The sequence below is a fragment of the Protopterus annectens genome, chromosome 13.part0 (assembly GCF_019279795.1).
Source record: "Protopterus annectens isolate FY-2018-M chromosome 13.part0, PAN1.0, whole genome shotgun sequence".
Taxonomy (NCBI): Eukaryota; Metazoa; Chordata; order Ceratodontiformes; family Protopteridae; genus Protopterus; species Protopterus annectens.
The window spans coordinates 1,150,164,929-1,150,182,043 of NC_056747.1; the positions used below are offsets into that span (position 1 = coordinate 1,150,164,929).

The window sequence follows — 17,115 nt, forward strand, 5'->3', positions numbered from 1 at the left end:
TCTTTTCCGGGGAGGGGGGGGCATGGCTATTTAGCATAGGCTGCTTCCTCAAAATGCTTCATTAACATTTATGGTAGGCTACATAGACAGTCCACTGCAGGGTACCATGATAGGGCTGTCTGTCTTAATCAGAAATTGTTACATAACAGAAAAACTAAATGGCACTGGATATAATACAAATACTATACAGACAGTACTCACTTAACTCCCAGGATAAAAAAAAAAAAGTTAAAAAATACCACGGTGTCCATTAAACCTGTTTTGAACAGTAGGAAACGATAATGAGTTTGTCTTTGGAATATTATGAATTTATTGTCACAGCCTTGATTAACTATATTTCAATCCAACACTTTTATAACCTCCCTTGTCCCTTATCATGCATCAATACTTGTATGTTGTCAATAATTTTTTTCATCTTGATATATATCTGAAATTTTTCCAATAGTAATCTACTCCTATACACATTAATATATTTTATATACATTTTATATACATTTAATTAATAACACCACTTCACTTTTTATATTCATATTTATTTGTTACCAAATTATGTATACATATATTTTTATATATATATATTTATTTATTTATCTATATTAATAAAAAAATTTAAAATACTATTTTATTATGTATAGTATATATTTATATATTCTATATATATACATATTGTTTGTGGATATATTTAGGTATAATCCAAATATCAGTCTTTCACAAGAATTACTACTTGTATAGTTGTTTTATATACTTTTACTATTTGTAATATAGATTATTGATAGTTTATCAGACTTAATAGTGTTCCTTTACTATCTAACCTTTAGCAGATGATGAACTTTGTTAAACTAGCGCACACTTTGCAGCATATGCGTTTTTTTGTGTTCCCTTTTTTGTTTAAGATTCATTGTATATACATTTTTTGTAGAGCGTTTTCATGCTAGCTCTTTAAGTGAGCTTTTAACGCTCCACATTGAGTAATAATGTTCTCGCAACTTTATTACATCTTTGTAGAAGTGTTCTACTAGGTTTTGTTTTAATTGCGTTTTCAACATGCATTTTTTATATATTCACCTTATGATCATGAAACAGCGTATCTTGAAACAATGTACTTTGACTCGTTCCCTATTTTAGGTTTGAGATGTAACTACTCTTGAGCTTTTGTCATTTTATTTTATTTTATTTTATATATAAGCAGGTTTTATATTTTATGGCTTACTATACTATGACTATATATATGGGAATGCACACTCCTATAGTCATCGTTTAACCATTGTTTCATTTGTTTGTTTGTTTGGGTGTTCATATTCTCTATACACCATAACAATATATGTTGCTTTTAATACTGGGTCCTTTAAATTACTTATTGGATTGATTGTTTAATTAGTTATTAAATCATTGTCTTAGTCAATTATGTCACTATATAAAGTAAGTCAGTGGGTTTAATCATTATCTGAAGAAGCGTGGTTGTACCCACGCGAAAGCGCTTATCATCCCACTGTTAAATAAAGGTCTGTTTTTCTTATTTCATCGCTACAAGTTTCACTGGATTTATTGCTTGGTTGGAGAAATTGTTACTTGCCATTTCGTGGAGAGATCAGTTTCTGTTTTCCTACATTAACTCCCAGGATGCTAAGACTGTAAATACGTTTATTCAAGCAGGCACAGAACCATAAATAACTGGGTACAAAGTAAGAAAAAGTGCAGTTGCTGAAAACAGAATCATTATCTTTTTCTTGGAAGGCAGTCAAGGTTTCCATGAAAAAATAAAGGAGCACTTTTCAGCCATTGGGCATATGTCCTATAATGAGGTTGAGGACTTATTAGTTTCATATACTTCCTGTCTAACTTCCTAGTTCCAGTAGCTAAACCTATGAGCAGCTTGCTCTACTATTTCCAACCAGTCAGTACAATCCATTGCATTTCAGTAGAAGAAGTTTTCCTCCCGAGACTGTTGCAAGTCATCCTTCATGAAGCATCCACTCTAGGGCACCTGGCCTCCAAATCAGTACCACATCAGCTCCATTCACTCAAATAATGTTCATGCCTGTCAGATTCTAAATCACATCATCAGTCTAGGCCACTGATGACTGATGGCTCTGGAGTGAGGACTAGAGAAGCCACTGTGCCTTTTTGGTCCTGGGGGAAGCCTGCAGAGAAGAAGTACTGAGCCTTAGAGTAACCATTGTGCATGCGACAGATGCAGGCAAGACAGACGCTGTTGATAACACTCAAAGATTTACCCTTAAAGTGATTGCCAGGTATACACATATGTTGGGCCTCTCATCATTTGCCATGGTAGGGAACAGTTATGAGCTCATTCTACATTAGCCAAGGAGAAGCCAGCAAAAGCTGATACTATCTCTCTCAGGGTATAGACTTACCTCCAGAAGAATGCAGCTGGTGTCTAATCATTGTATCATTCGCCTTCTCAAAGTGTTGTGGCAGCAGTAGCAGCAGCCTGGGGGTCATGCAAAGGAACCTCCTACTGATACCTGTGTTGGGCACTCTTAACTCCTGCCATCTTGTAATATGTAATGTAAGTCTCTAGTTTTCTCCATATGCATTTTCTTAGGGCCAGATTAAAATGATCAGACTTACGGTAGTGTTTGATGTTATGTTCTTCCTCCCAAGCAGTAAACACAGTGCTGGTGCTGGTTTTGGCTCATGATTTGGCAACCACATAAATACTTTGGTAACTTATACCCTGTACACACTGAATTCAGTAACTCTTTCGTGGTGATTTTTACGGCCAAGATCCAAACTGTGTAAGTGGAAGAAAAGAAATGAAGTCAAAATGACAAATGTCTAGGTAGGCTCTCCTAACCAATTATATGCTGTCATGAAATCTGCTACAGGAGTCATGCACACCGTTATATGATAACCATTGAGCTCCCACTATTGCCCATTCATTCCCCCATCACCATGGTGACAGCGTTCCATAGTGCCATGAGGGATCTTTCTGTTTGCCTCTAACTGCACCCATGGTGAATGATGTGTGCACCCACATCACATCAGGACATCCTATGCCTCTCTTTGATGACAGCGTGCTTCCACACACATCCCGTAAGAACTAGTGTCATTGGTTTGGAATTGCTATGTCCAAACCCTCTGGTCCTATGCTCAGTGGTTACATACAAAGCTCCACTTGCACAGGAACAGTTCAGCTGCCTTGCAGCACTAACATCCCCCAATGATAATGTCACAGAGCCACAAATCTTGACTTTTTTAATTCTCCAGTCTTGTGACAGCCTTCTGACCTTCCCACTAACATCCACATTGTCCAGTGTCTCCAAAATTCCTGCCGGGTACAGCTCTCCCATCTCATTCATTTCCTTTGGACAGGAGCCAGACATGCAGCAGGGACTTGCCGTCAGGTGCGCATATGAAAGATTACTCTCTGTCTGGTCTCTGCTAACACTTCTTGGAGTCCCCTTTTTCAGTGATCATGGATTGTGTACAGTGGGCTATAAAAGGAGGGCTGAACCCTACTTCCACAAGGTACACAACTACTTGTTGGAATGTGCAAACTCAGGTGCATTCTCTATCGGTCACTGTATTGTCAGACTTTTATGAAAATTACAAACATCATGACAAGTGATGTGGAGTAACCATTGTTCTTGAAGGAGACCAGCTAAAGTGGCAATCGACCCTTCTCTCCCCTGGCAAACCGTAAAACTCACAGGCTATTATTCAGACCTTAATCACCAGCAGAACAGAGAACTGCCCTGTACTGTGACATCAGTCTAGCGTTAATTGTTTAATGTTTTTCATGCTCTGAAAACATTTTTCTGGCATATTAAAAAAGTGACCTAGATATAATCTTACTCCCTATTCAGAAATAAAGGCAGTATAGCAAATGCCTGACACTAAATGAAACCAGAACCACAAAGCTGTTTGGTGATGCAAAGTACCAAATCGTTTCTAACACTGGTTTTCTTTGAAGAACTATAGTTTAACAAAAGTCATTTATATGCAAGGCCTGGCGTGAAGAAGACAGAAGTTAAATAAAAACACCAGAGACCAGGTCAGTAGTCTTTACTTTTTATTGGGGAAATCTTGATGTTAGGTTGTATAATCAGCAATGTTTCAGACTTTGAAAGGACACAGCATCTACACCAAGGATCAGAATTGTGCTTTTATGCCAGTCAAGTTGGTTTCTTGAACTCTTTAGAGAACGTTATAATACTTCTTAGTTGTCTTAAACCTGTATATTTCAACCCTCCCACCAAATTCTGTGACCAACCTCACCCTGACTAAAATATCTATGTTGTGAGAGACAACATCACAGTTTATTTTTCACATCTCACTTCTTTCCTTCTCTTCAGCTATGCCTGTGGTATGTCAGACGACAGCAGTGATTGCAATTGCCTCTAAACTTTTTACAAACAGGACAGCAGAAAGATCCAAGGTGAGCACAGGTGGAAAAGTGTTGCAGTACCATTCACAATGAAGATTTATAGCTGGAAAGAAATCAAGGTGCCTAGATTTATAACATGCTGTGATATTAGGCAGTGTGCACACAGGAGAGCAATACCACTTGTAAAACAGGCTCACAATTAACAGATTTACATTGTGGAATTTGTGTCACTGACCTCATACCCAGTGCTTGGACATGTACTGCTTCTTCCCTATGGCCAGTTTTGGCCACATGTACTGTGTACATAGGTATCCTTTGCCTGGACACACGATTGGGCATGACTCAGATTTGAAGGTAGGAAGAATGATGATCTCTCTGTAGCTGAAATCTGGAGTATTAACTGCCATGCAACAGTGGGTGAATAAATATCGGTGGAATTCTGAAAACATTGTTTCTGGAATGTGATGGGTGACATGCCCAGTCTAACTGGGTTTTAGGTTGGAGCAGGGCAGCCTGCTGGACTGTTAGAGACAGTTCAGTATGAGAATAAAGTATTATAGATCTAGTTTAAAACTGCAAGGGTTATCAGTAGTACCAGTTTTATGATAAAGTCTTACTGTTTCAGTTTTTGGAGATCAAGGGACACTTCTACCTGGATTCAGTTGTGTTTTTCATTTAGCAGCTCCGACATATTCTTACCTAGTTTCATGCCAAGTACTTCTGGACCCACACTAAATCACACATTTTAACTTACTTCTCTGCCATCTACTACCTCAGCTACTTATATGCACAAGAACAATAGATCTAGTCCTCTGGCAAGTATCAGTGGATCCAGTTCTATGTAATGTGCCAGTCAGTCCAGTTAAGAGATTTCCTTTTACCACAAAACCACTCTGTTAGATGACTACAAAACTGCTCACTGGATCATCTCGACCAGAACTAGTTTGTTTTTAGAAACCAGCTTCAAAAGTAGAAAGCTGCTATTTTTAGGAAACAAAGGAGATGCAACTGGCTTTTATTCTCCAGAGCAAATGCAAACCCTAAAGTCAGCAGAAAAACAGACCAGATCTTGAAGAACATTATACTGTGGCCGACACTGAATGAAATGATCCAATGAACTGGCTCAATCAGGAGATGCCTACAGGAGGGCACATCCCTGTCTTTTTAAACATCCAAGGGTTTCAAAAAATCAAAATCACCTGGCCTTCATATAGGCCTCTTCTTATGTGACTGAAGTTCATGCATTGTCCTGTTGCCTCAGGGCCAAAGATACCCCATGCACCTATGCTCTCCACCTGCTTCCGTCCTCAGACTTGCATACTTTGAGATCACATTTCACGGTTTGCGATTCCTAGCTTTTCTTCTGGACCTGCTCCTGCTCTTTTCTTTTCTGTTTCTCCCTCTGCTTCTCCATCTTCTCCTGCGCTTTCCTTTCCTTTTCAACCACAGCACTCAGTTCTTTCAGCTTCTTCTTCATCAGCGCTCTGTCTTGTGAGTTGGTGACGCCAAGAGACTGTGTACAGAAAATGAATATATCATGTTAGACAACCGCAATGAGAAAATTAGAAATTGTTAAACACTGCAAAATGATTTCAAACTTAGTTAATTTACAGGTTTAAATGACTACTGTCAGCTAACTAATAAGAGGAAATGTTCCCAAAAATCATTTATCAAAATAAAAATCAAAAATCCATACAACATAAAGCTTCAGCTAACAGATAATCAATAGCCAAAGTTGAGAAAGATGCATTTTTTTTTCTGAACAAATATTTTTTTAAATTTCTTAATGCTAGTATCTATAATCTGTTATCCATTGAGAGAACTTCAAAAGGTTTTGTTTTATTAACAGAAAGAAAATGAAGACAGTTGCTATTTCCAAACGAACTTTGACGTCATCGGCATGTTAGAGCAGAATAATTCTGACAGAGTCTATAATCATTTAGAAGAAAACTTAAAAATAGCAATAGAACAAAAGGGTAATAAAAGAAAGCCATACAGAACAAAGGATCATCTGTTGTCAAAGTCTTAGTGGAGACTGTAAAAAAGGGAAGAGTCTAAGTATGGTATGGATAGACTACAAAAAAGCATTTGACAGTCTCCCACATTCATGGATAAAAGAGTGCTTACAAATGTATAAGATACACCCTACACTGATCAATTACATTACAGTGACCACGAAACAGTGGCAAACTACTTTGATACTTTGATACATGATAGGACAAATTATTATTCCAGGAATAAAAATTCAAAGGGGGATGTTCCATGTTGACTCTCTATCACGGCTGCTTTTTGCCTTGCCCTTAACCCATTAAGCTGTCTACTTAACAGATTAGATCATGGCTACAATTTGACTCCCAGAAAACAACAAAGTGTAAAGACTTTGCACCTTCTTCTTGTAGATTTATTTATTTATTTATTTTTATTTATTTGTCATTTGTTTACCAGAAAAGTCTGACTGGGTAGGTACCCATTTTCAGCAGAGGCCCGGGGAGAAATGCTCCATAAGTATAATAAAATATACAACACATAATATACAAAGTACACTAAAATGTACAACACAATATACAAAGTGCAATAAAATATACAACACATAATATACAAAGTACAATATAATATACAACACATAATATACAAAGCGCAATTAAATGTACACCACATAATATACAAAGTGCAGTAAAATATACAACACATAATATACAAAGTACAATAGTTGAAAGTTCCAAGAAATGTACAATATGCAAAAAAGTAGTTAAAATAATGGATGAAAACATTAAAAACATATTAGAAGAAAATTATATATACAATGGATAAAATAGTCTTTCTAAAAGTTTAAGAGTGAAATAAACATGACTAGAGAGAGAGAGAGAGAGAGACAGCAATATAATACATCAATAAATATTGCCAATAGCATAGAAGAAGAACAAGGAATAGTTGAATAGATATTGCATATAAGACAGAAAAATAAGAAACTGGAGTTAAAAAGGGGGAGTAAGTTGAGGAGGTACAGAAAGAAGAGAGAAGTGTGGGATAGGGATGGGAAGGAAATAGGTGAAATGGAGAAAGAATATATATGATAAAAAAAAGTGTTGATAGTTGTAGAAAAAGGGGGGAAAGTGGAATAGGTTAGTAGGAGAGTAAAGCAGTTAGGTGGTGTGAAAGATAGAAGTAGGACACAGACAGTAGTTAAATATATAAGTAGGAATCTACAGTTATGAAATTCTTCAAAGAAGGTAGCAAAGATATTTGTTTAAAATAACAGTGCAAGAAGAAGTGATGATCAGCCAGGACATAAACATGAGCAAAGCCAGGAGTTGGATAAGAGTCATGAGAAATTTTTAAAATTGTGAGTGATTTGCAACAGTTAAAACATGTTGTAGGATAGAGTCCCAAGTCCTGGAGATAAGGTTAGAGTAGAGGGAATCACCAAAGCTGTTACTAGATTTTGTAACATGTAGTAACAATTTGTCAGAGGATCTAAGATGCCTTTTATTAGAGTAGGGTTAAAGTAGATTTTGAAGTGCTGGATAGCACAGTGGTGCAGCGGTAGTGTTGTTGCCTCACAGCAAGAAGTTCTCTGGTTTGATTCTCGACTGGGGTATCTTCTGTGTGGAGTCTGCATGTCCTCCCTGCATTTGTGTGGGTTTTCTCCAGGTACGCCGGTCTCCTTCCACATTACAAAGACATGTGTCTGGAGTGTTTCTCCCCATGCCCCTGCTGAAAATTAGCTTCATTCCAAGTTAGACTTTCCCAGTAAACAAATGTAAAATAAATTATCAGGTTGGTAAACTATACTATGGGCAGTTGTAAGTTAGGTAAAGAATTTTGGTAATTCTAATCAGTTGAGTTGATGTAGAGTATCACAGTGATGGTTATATAGGGAGTTTGTGGCAAACCTGGCAGTCTTGTTACAACAGGCTTCAAGTTTTGTCAAGACAATTTTCTTTAGATTCGTGAAAACAGGAAAAACATAGAATAGTGCATCAAACAGGTGGGACCTAGCAATGGATTGTCTACTGGAGTTGGTGAGGAATGGTTTGATTCTATATACAGAACCTAGTTTTATGTGAACCTTTATAATGATAAGAGATAGATATATATCAAACTTCATGTTATTATCAATTGTGACACTAACCAGCTTTGTTTGATATATAATATCTATCTTGGTGTTCTTGGATGAAATGGTACAAAAGGAGGAAAGACAAACAGGTTGGGAGGGTGGCCTAATGGTTAAGGTGTTTGCCATGCAAAGTGCAGGGTTTGAGTCTCACAAGGGATAATTGGCTAAGCTTAAAATGGCTCGCAAGGGCAGTTAGCTTAGTATGAACCTATGAACAGGTGTTTTAGTATTTGAAAAGAGCATTAGTTTAGTTTTACTGGGGTTAAGAATTAATTGAGTTAGAAAGCCAAGATTCAACAGCTGAGAAGGAGAGTTGGGTTAATTCTTGTTGTTGAGGAAGGGATGGTGCAGAACAAATGAGTGTGGAGTCATCTACATATTGTATTATAGTGAAAAGGTGGGTAGAAGTAGATGTTGAAAACAAATGGACCTAGAATAGAGCCATGAGGAACACCCATGGTAATATAGAGGGAGATCATGTTGCCATTTGACAGCTTGTTGTTGATCAAATAAACTATTAAGAAACTATGCAAGGGTTGGTTGGCTTAGATTTAGGGTAGCAGGGTCATTGGTAGAGTTTTTGGTGGAACACCATGTCAAAGGTTTTGGGCATGTCTAGAAAGACAAAATCTACTTGTTGAACATTATTCCTCAACTAGTTAATCGTGTTAGTAAAACGTAAGAGGGCAGTAATGGAAATATGATTGGAACGAAAGCCATATTGGGAATTGGTTAGAAGGTTATTGCATAATAAGTAGTCCATGAGCTGGATATGGATACATTTTTCTAGGATTTTGGATAATGGAGATAAAATTACTATAGGTATGTAGTTAGAGAGATCTGTGTAGATTCCTCCTTTATGAAGTGGAATGATGTAGGAAATTTTCCAGATTTTGGGGACATATTGTTCTGTGATAGTGCAATTGATCAAAAGGGTCTATATCATAACATCGAAGTTGCAAAACCTTGAATGTTATGATATCGAACCCAAAACCTCAAAGACTGAGAACAGGGAAGCTGCGGAACATTGAATTCTTTCTTAGGGAAAGAATTTGGTGGGCCATTTTTGTGGCTTCACTATTTCCTCCACTGTGGTGCGATCTCAGAGTTGGTATATTTAAGTAGGGGGTGTGGGGGGCTTGATTTGCTTTTTGGCTTTATTTATTAGTTGCCAATAAAAACCTAGGGTGGCTTGTTTTTTATTGGCTTGAGATTGTTTCCAAGCAATGTCTCTAATCTTGAGCAACTGTCTAATTTCTTTAGTTAGCCAGGGAACATAGTTAGATTTCACCTTGTTGGTTCTAGTAGGAGCTAGGCTATTTAGAATGTCTAAGAATGTCTTAGTAAAGTAGAGTATGGCATAATCAAGGGGCAGTAATGTTGAGGGAGTCCAGTCACAATGCTGCAGGATATATATAAATGTCTGAGGTGAGAATTTTTTTTCTGTTATGAATTTGACTACATCAAGTATTTTTGGGGATGCAGATGATGCTTGAGCAGATATGTAGGTATACGGTCACTAATACTGTCAGGGAGGTAGCCTGAGTGATGGCAAGTAAAGGTTTATTGGTTAAAATCTAGTCAAGGATTGACTGTCTGTTGGTGTTTTTGTTGACTCTTGTTGAGGAGATGACTTAAAACTGTATAGTTCATCAGATGAGGAACTGGAAGCACAACTGCAAGTGGTCAGTCCTTTTTTAGACGATATAAGAACATCATTTGGTCTTGATAAATGTGCAAAAACAGCCTTTAAAGCAGGAAAGGTGCAGCACCAAGAAAACATCAGTTTGGGACACAAATGTGATATAAAAGACCTTGAGCAAGAGGGAGTATATAAATATCTGGGAATTGATAAAGGGTCAACAATAAAACATGAGCAAATGTGAATAAAACTTAGCAAGGAATATTTTAGAAGACTTAAATGAATACTGAAAACAGTGTTGACATCTAGGAACAAAGTTCAAGCTATAAACCAATTTGCTCTTCCTGTCCTAGTTTACAGTTTTGGAGTGAGTGACTGGCTATATTCCCCTTCTGAAGGAGGTATGGGCCTCCTCAAAATTGATTACATGTATAGATCTGCAATCATGGGACTGCATACATATCTGCTGACATCACAAGACTCAAACATAGTGAATGTTTTGAAATACGAGGAAAAAGTCTAAGATGACTTCCCTGCTTAATTTAGCAGAAGGATATTGGCATCAAGCGGGAATGGAAATAAAAACAGAATTAGATAAAGATTAGGCAGCAACTGAATGTGGCAAAAAATAAAAGAAAGAATATAAGGTGAAGGATCAGATGAGAAGGCAAGAAATGTGGAAAATGTATAAATATAGTTGTAAGTACAGAAAACTCCTGGAAGAACCTCATGTTGATCAGGATTGAATGCAGGAATTGCTAAGGAGAGGTGAATTTAAACTGAAAGATGAAAGATTAATATTGGTGGCCCAAGACAGTGGACTACATACACACTGGTTTGCAAAGTCCATTGAACATGTGGGAGAAACAGACAAATGTAGGTTTTGTAAAAGATAATTGGAAACGATCACACATGTTGTTGTTGTTTGTGATATATTAATGGCTGAACTATATACTGAAATGCATAATAATGTGGCAAGACTATTGCTTTGGGATTGTGCAAATATTATAATATTGAAGTAGCTGAAAAACACTGGAAACATGAGCCACAATGTATCATAGAAAATGATGAAGTTTATATCACATGGGATCATCCATTACCAACAATTCAAAAAGAGAGATATAGTAGTCCATGAAAACAAGACACTGAAATGATCATTGAAATTGCTACACCAAGTGACTACAGTCTCAAATGTACAGAGAACCACAAATTCATAAAATACCAGGATTTGCAGACAAAAATGAGAGCAATGTGGAAGAAAGATACCCAGACAATTCCAGTAGTAGTAGGAGCAATGGGTATTATAAAAAAGAATTTACAATCATACTTAGATATGTTACCAATACATGTAACTCTGTATGAATTGCAGAAAGCATCATTACTGGCTGCAATGTGGGTGCTGCAAAGAACACTTCTGGCTAACAAAAAAGATTGAAACAATACTAATTTTATGAACTTTAATCATACTTTGACTTAGGAATGGGGTCCATTCCCGGCATGGTATTAGAAACTCAAAAGGCATGAGAAATTAAAAAAAAAATAGAATGGTGCAATGTTTATGATATGAGAAAGCAAATAGAGTTAATACAAAAATCAGCACTAAATATGTTTGAAGAGAAATACAGGTAAATACATCCAGATATGGAAGGGTTTTCAATACAAAAAATAAGAAAGAAAACAAAGGGGGGGATTGAAAACAGGATTAGTAATAGAGAGGTTAAAAAATGGAAACTGAAGCTATGGATTACCTACAAAGTGAAGGATTTTGTGTAGAAAATCTAACTCTGATAACAACACAGCATGATAGAATAATGGATTCCCAAATCAAGGAGAAACCAGTGAAGCAGGAAACATTTGATCAGTTGCCCTATGAAGATACTTTGGAGCCTTCAGTAGGAAACCAGTATAAAAGTTCAGCTGGAGTTGCACAGCAAGGGAAGGAACATGAAACTGTGGCAATTCTGACCAAGGCAATGTTGTGGAGTGATAGGCCAGTGAGTTCCCATATGAAAAAAGCAATGGATGGCACAAGGTGAAGCTGGAGAGAATATGGCACAGGATGATTTTCTGGAATTTTCTGTAGAATGCCCGCAGGAAATGGAAAACAAAGAATGTGCCCTTAGCTTAAAGAAAATGATCTAAGGGAAGAATTGCTTGATTTAATAGAGATGGATAGACATATTAAGATCAACGAAAGAGACAGACTACAGAAAGTCAATAAGACCCAAAATGCTAGAAGTTTGATAAAACAAATGAACACAATAATCATGACTGTTCATAGAAATTCATATGATGTAACAGAAAAATAGAATATATTACTGTGCAGCTACATTAATAACAGATAAAGTCTTATCAAAAAGCACAAGGTAGTAAGGGAACGGACAGGGAGAAATCAAATGCCATCATGGAAGTATTGAATAGAGAAAAAATATAAAGCAATTAAGAGAAGACGTGTCACTGTTAGAAGAGTACAGAAGAGGGAACGGATAAAAGATAGACGTGATAAAAGCAATGCACAGTATCAGAACAGACCAGGATCTATCATACACTATTACAAATAATAAACTAAAGATATCAGCACAGGCAGAAAAACGTTGAAGATATGTATATAAAGGAAAAGTACAAGATAAGCAATTTATTGATGACCCCAAAACATTTTTATAGAGAATTGTTGAACAAGGCAAAAAGAATAGAAACACCACCAAAAAAAGAAGCAATAGACACAGTTTGGAGAAATATCTATGAAGATCCCATGGAATATAACAAAGATGCTAATTGGACAGAAAAAGTAAAAGAAAGCATACAAAGTTCAAATGTACAGGATATGAAGTAGGTTGAAGTAATAGCCAGAGAAACTGAAACAAAATTAAGAAAAGATCCTGACTGGAAAACCCTAGGCCCAGATGCAGTATCGAACTTCTGGCTAAAAGTATTAACATCTTTACATGAAGATTTAACAAATATTAAGAACTATTTACATGCATACCCTGAACAGAAGTCAACCTGGTTAACAACAGGAAAACGATACTTTTTCTTAAGAGTGAATCTGCAAGATATCCTAAAAATTACAGACCTATAACTTGCCTTTCAATGGTGTATAAACTATACACTGGAATTGATGCCGGAAGAGTTTATAGTCAATTAGAAGAAACCTCAGTCATGGCAATAGAACAAATGGGTAAAAAGAAATTCATATGGAACAAAAGATCATGTGTTGTTAAATAAAGTCATAATGGAGAACTATAAAAAGGGCAAGAAGCATGTATGGCATGAATGGATTACAAAAAAAAAGCATTTGACAGCATCCCACATTAATGGATAAAAGAGTGCTTACAAATGTATAAGATACACCCTACACTGATCAATTACATTACAGTAACCACGCAACAGCGGCAAACCACTCTGCAGCTAAGCCATGATAAAAGACAAATTTTTATTCCAGGGATAAAAATTCAAAGGGGATATTCCAAGGTGACTCTGTCACTGCTGCTTACCCATTAAGCTGTCTGCTTAATAGATTAGGCCATGTTAACAATTTGGCTCCCAAAAAACAACAAAGTGCAAAGACTTCTTTTTTTCCTTGTGAATAATTTACAACTGTATAGTTCTTCAGATGAGGAACTGAAAGCACAACTGCAAGTAGTCAAAATTTTCTCACCTGATATAAGCATGTCATTTGTATTGATAAATGTGCAAAAGCAACCTTTAAAGCAGGAAAACTGCAGCACCAAGAAAAATATCAGTCTCGGACATGAATGTGATATAAAATAACCTGATCAAGAGGAAGTGTATAAATATTTGGGAATTGATGATATTTCAAAAATAAAACATGAACAAATGGGAATAAAACTTAGTAAGGAATATTTTAGAATATTAAAATTAAAACTTAAAATAGCTCTGACATCTAAGAACAAAGTACAAGCTATAAACCAATTTGCTCTTCTTGTACTAACTTACAGTTTTGGGGGTGATTAACTGGCCCCAAAAGGTACTGGATCAGTTGGAGAGGAAAACAAGAAAAATACTTCATGCTCATCAAATGATTTATAAAAATCAGTGTATACAAAGATTATATCTTCCTCATTCTGAAGGAGGTATGGACCTCCTTAAAATTGATTGCATCCAGTTAAAAACGTACCACAGACAGTTAAAGGCAGCTTGCCAATTTAAAAGTTAACAGCACAAACAAAGAAAAGCTTGTCCACCTCAGAGAAGTTTAAAACTATTTAATACTTAAAATCAGCAAGTATAAGAAAATAAAAACACAGTGAAATGTGAAATCAGCTTAAAGTAACTGGATAAGTGCTTTCTGCAGAAATGCCTTCATCAGGTCCTATTATACTAAACTTAGCTCATCAAATTTAAACAGAGGCTAGCCAATCAAAGTCTTCTTCCTCAGCCTCCACCCACCATACCTAATGACCTGGGGGTCATGTTCCTTCAGAGCTATTTACGTTCTAAATCTGACTTTGATGGCAAGTTTATAGATTTACTGGCCCTATTTTTGGAAACCATACTCAATAATAATGTCTTCATGTTTGGGGATGATCTTTACCTACAGAATGATGGCGTGGCTATGGGCACCTCATGTGCCAATAGCTATGCCAACATTGTTATGGCTTGTTGGGAGGATCAGTTTCTTTTTCAGACCTTTCTGTTTAAGGAGCGCATAGGTTTTTACAAGAGGTTTGTGGACGACCTCTTTTTTATCTGGTTTGGCACTGTTGATGAGTTGTTATTGTTCCTTCAGGAACTGAATCGATCGACCAGTTTCTTGAAGTTCACTTTGAATTATTCAAGAGACGCTATCCCATTTTTAGATGTTCTTTTGACTAGACTTCCTAGTGGACTTTTGAATACCTGTATACATAGGAAACCTTGCTATAGGAATGCGTTGCTCCATAGGCGAAGCATGCATCCTAAATATGTTTTTAGTAATGTCATAAAGGGACAAATTATGCGGGCAGCTAGATTAAATCCTACTGAGATTGGTTATGAAGAAGAACTTGATAAGATGAGGGATATGTTCATTAACAGAGGGTATAGTGAATACACTTTTAATAGGATGCGGTTGGAGGTTGATACACTTAGATTAGGTATAGCGAAACCATACTTTTCTGAACGCCCCAGTATAGGAGAGATGATACCCTCTGGTTCTTTGTGTCATTCCAATACCCTGAGAGCCCCATTGTTTTTTACCCAAGATGCAGGAGCAATTAGAGGTATCTTAGAGAAACGATGGGAAATTTTAACCCTAGATCCGGTAGTAAGGGAAGTGGTAGGTTCTAAACCCATAGTGGCGTATAAAAATAAACCGAATTTAAAGAGTTTGTTATGTTATAAAAGTTTTAGTGGTTTCCCTAATAGTACTCCTCGAATGGCACACAATACACGCCCTTGTGGACGTTGTAATCAATGTGGTTTTATAGATAGCACCACTTCATTTGTACATCTGGTTACACTCTTTGAGTATAAACTGCACACTAACACTAACTGCATGAGTTCTAATGTGGTTTATCTAGCGAGGTGCTCTGCATGTCCTTCGTTTTACATAGGTAAAACGAATAGGACCTTGAAAGAAAGGATTAGAGAGCACCTCTATTTGATTAGGACTGGAAGTGATGTGAATGCGTTAGCGAAGCATGTTAAAACTACAGGTCCAGAACATACTTTTAAGTTCTGTGTTTTACAGGCAGTTTTTACCAATGCTAGAGGTGGTGATATTATCAATCATACTCTCGAGAAGGAGATGAGATGGATTATCAGATGCAGGGCGGATAAGCCCCCTGGTCTTAATGATAAGGTGCATATTGCACCTGTCTTAAGAAAGAGGAGGTGTCGTAGACCCCATTAGTGGTTTTAGGACACTACTCACATTTTCATTTCATGTTTTAAGTGTCTTGTTTTTATGTGTTTTAACTGTATTCGTTGTTCTTCTAATTTTTAAATGGGATATCAGCGCTTGTGTTTTTAATTGGAAGGTGTATTTTTTAGTAAGCACATGATATTTTTAACCAATGATTTGGATTAAGCTTGTATTTAAGATGTGAATGGTGGCTTTAGGTTTATACTGTCTGAAGAAGCCTACGGGTGAAAGCGCTTACAGTTTTGTTCCATTAAACTGCTTTTTTACTACTACAGTGGCGTTCATCATTTTTCATACAGGAGTCTGTGAATTTGTATTTGGACTGCACTTGGACTGATTGCTTTGAACTGTGTTTGTCTCAACCATTTGACCCAGCGCATGGTGACTTTGTTTGTTTTTGCTATATGCTTTATGACCATTGCTATTGCTGGGTCTTGGCTCCGTTGCCTTGGTGTATACTTTGTTTTTCTATTTTTTATTTGCTTGTCATATTTTCACCAAGCGAGGAGAATGGCTGAGTCAACTGTCGATAATGTTGAATTACCTTACGTACCGAGAACAAGAGGACTGACCAATCAGAAACCGGAATGCTTTCAAGATTGTGTGAGGGGAAAGACCAACATGTTGCTCTTGTATGAGCCGCGTTTGGAGGAGAATATCGAGGACGTGAATGTTGGAACATTATCTTCTGTTTCCGATGATTTGAATACGTTTGAGAAGGATTTCATCAAGCTTAAAAGGTTGCAGTTACAACGCCAGCACTTCGAAGCGTGTCTGGCTAAAAAGATAGTGCCACGTGGGCTACGCATTTTGAAAATGCCCACCTCAGGTAATACTTTCCCTGAGTTATTATATAAGTGGCAACAGCTCAACTTAGAGTTGAGTTTTAATTATATGAGACTTTTGATAGATTTTCACAAACCTGAGGAGGAGACTCTGCAAAGAAGTGTTAATGAACTGTATGATGGTGTTAAGGCTAAATGCGGCAGTGATACTGTCGACATGTTGTTGGAAAATGTTGTTGATAATGTAACATTATTTGAAAAACGTTTACTCGAACAGAAAAAGAGTAAAATCTTAAGAGATTTAAAGGATTTTAAAAGTAATCATGTATTTACTTGGCCTAGATTTGTTGGTCA

At 36.7% G+C, this 17,115-nt stretch overlaps 1 protein-coding gene across 1 annotated transcript in view; it reads right to left on the reverse strand.

Annotated features, from left to right (window-relative positions):
* Positions 1 to 4,023: 4,023 nt before the first annotated feature.
* SAMD14 (sterile alpha motif domain containing 14) overlaps positions 4,024 to 17,115 on the reverse strand; it is a 785,691-nt gene continuing 772,599 nt past the window's right edge. The window contains exon 10 of the mRNA XM_044055147.1: positions 4,024 to 5,864. Within this exon, the coding sequence (XP_043911082.1) occupies positions 5,703 to 5,864 (162 nt within the window). The 3' untranslated portion in view covers positions 4,024 to 5,702. The remainder of the gene's footprint in view (positions 5,865 to 17,115) is intronic.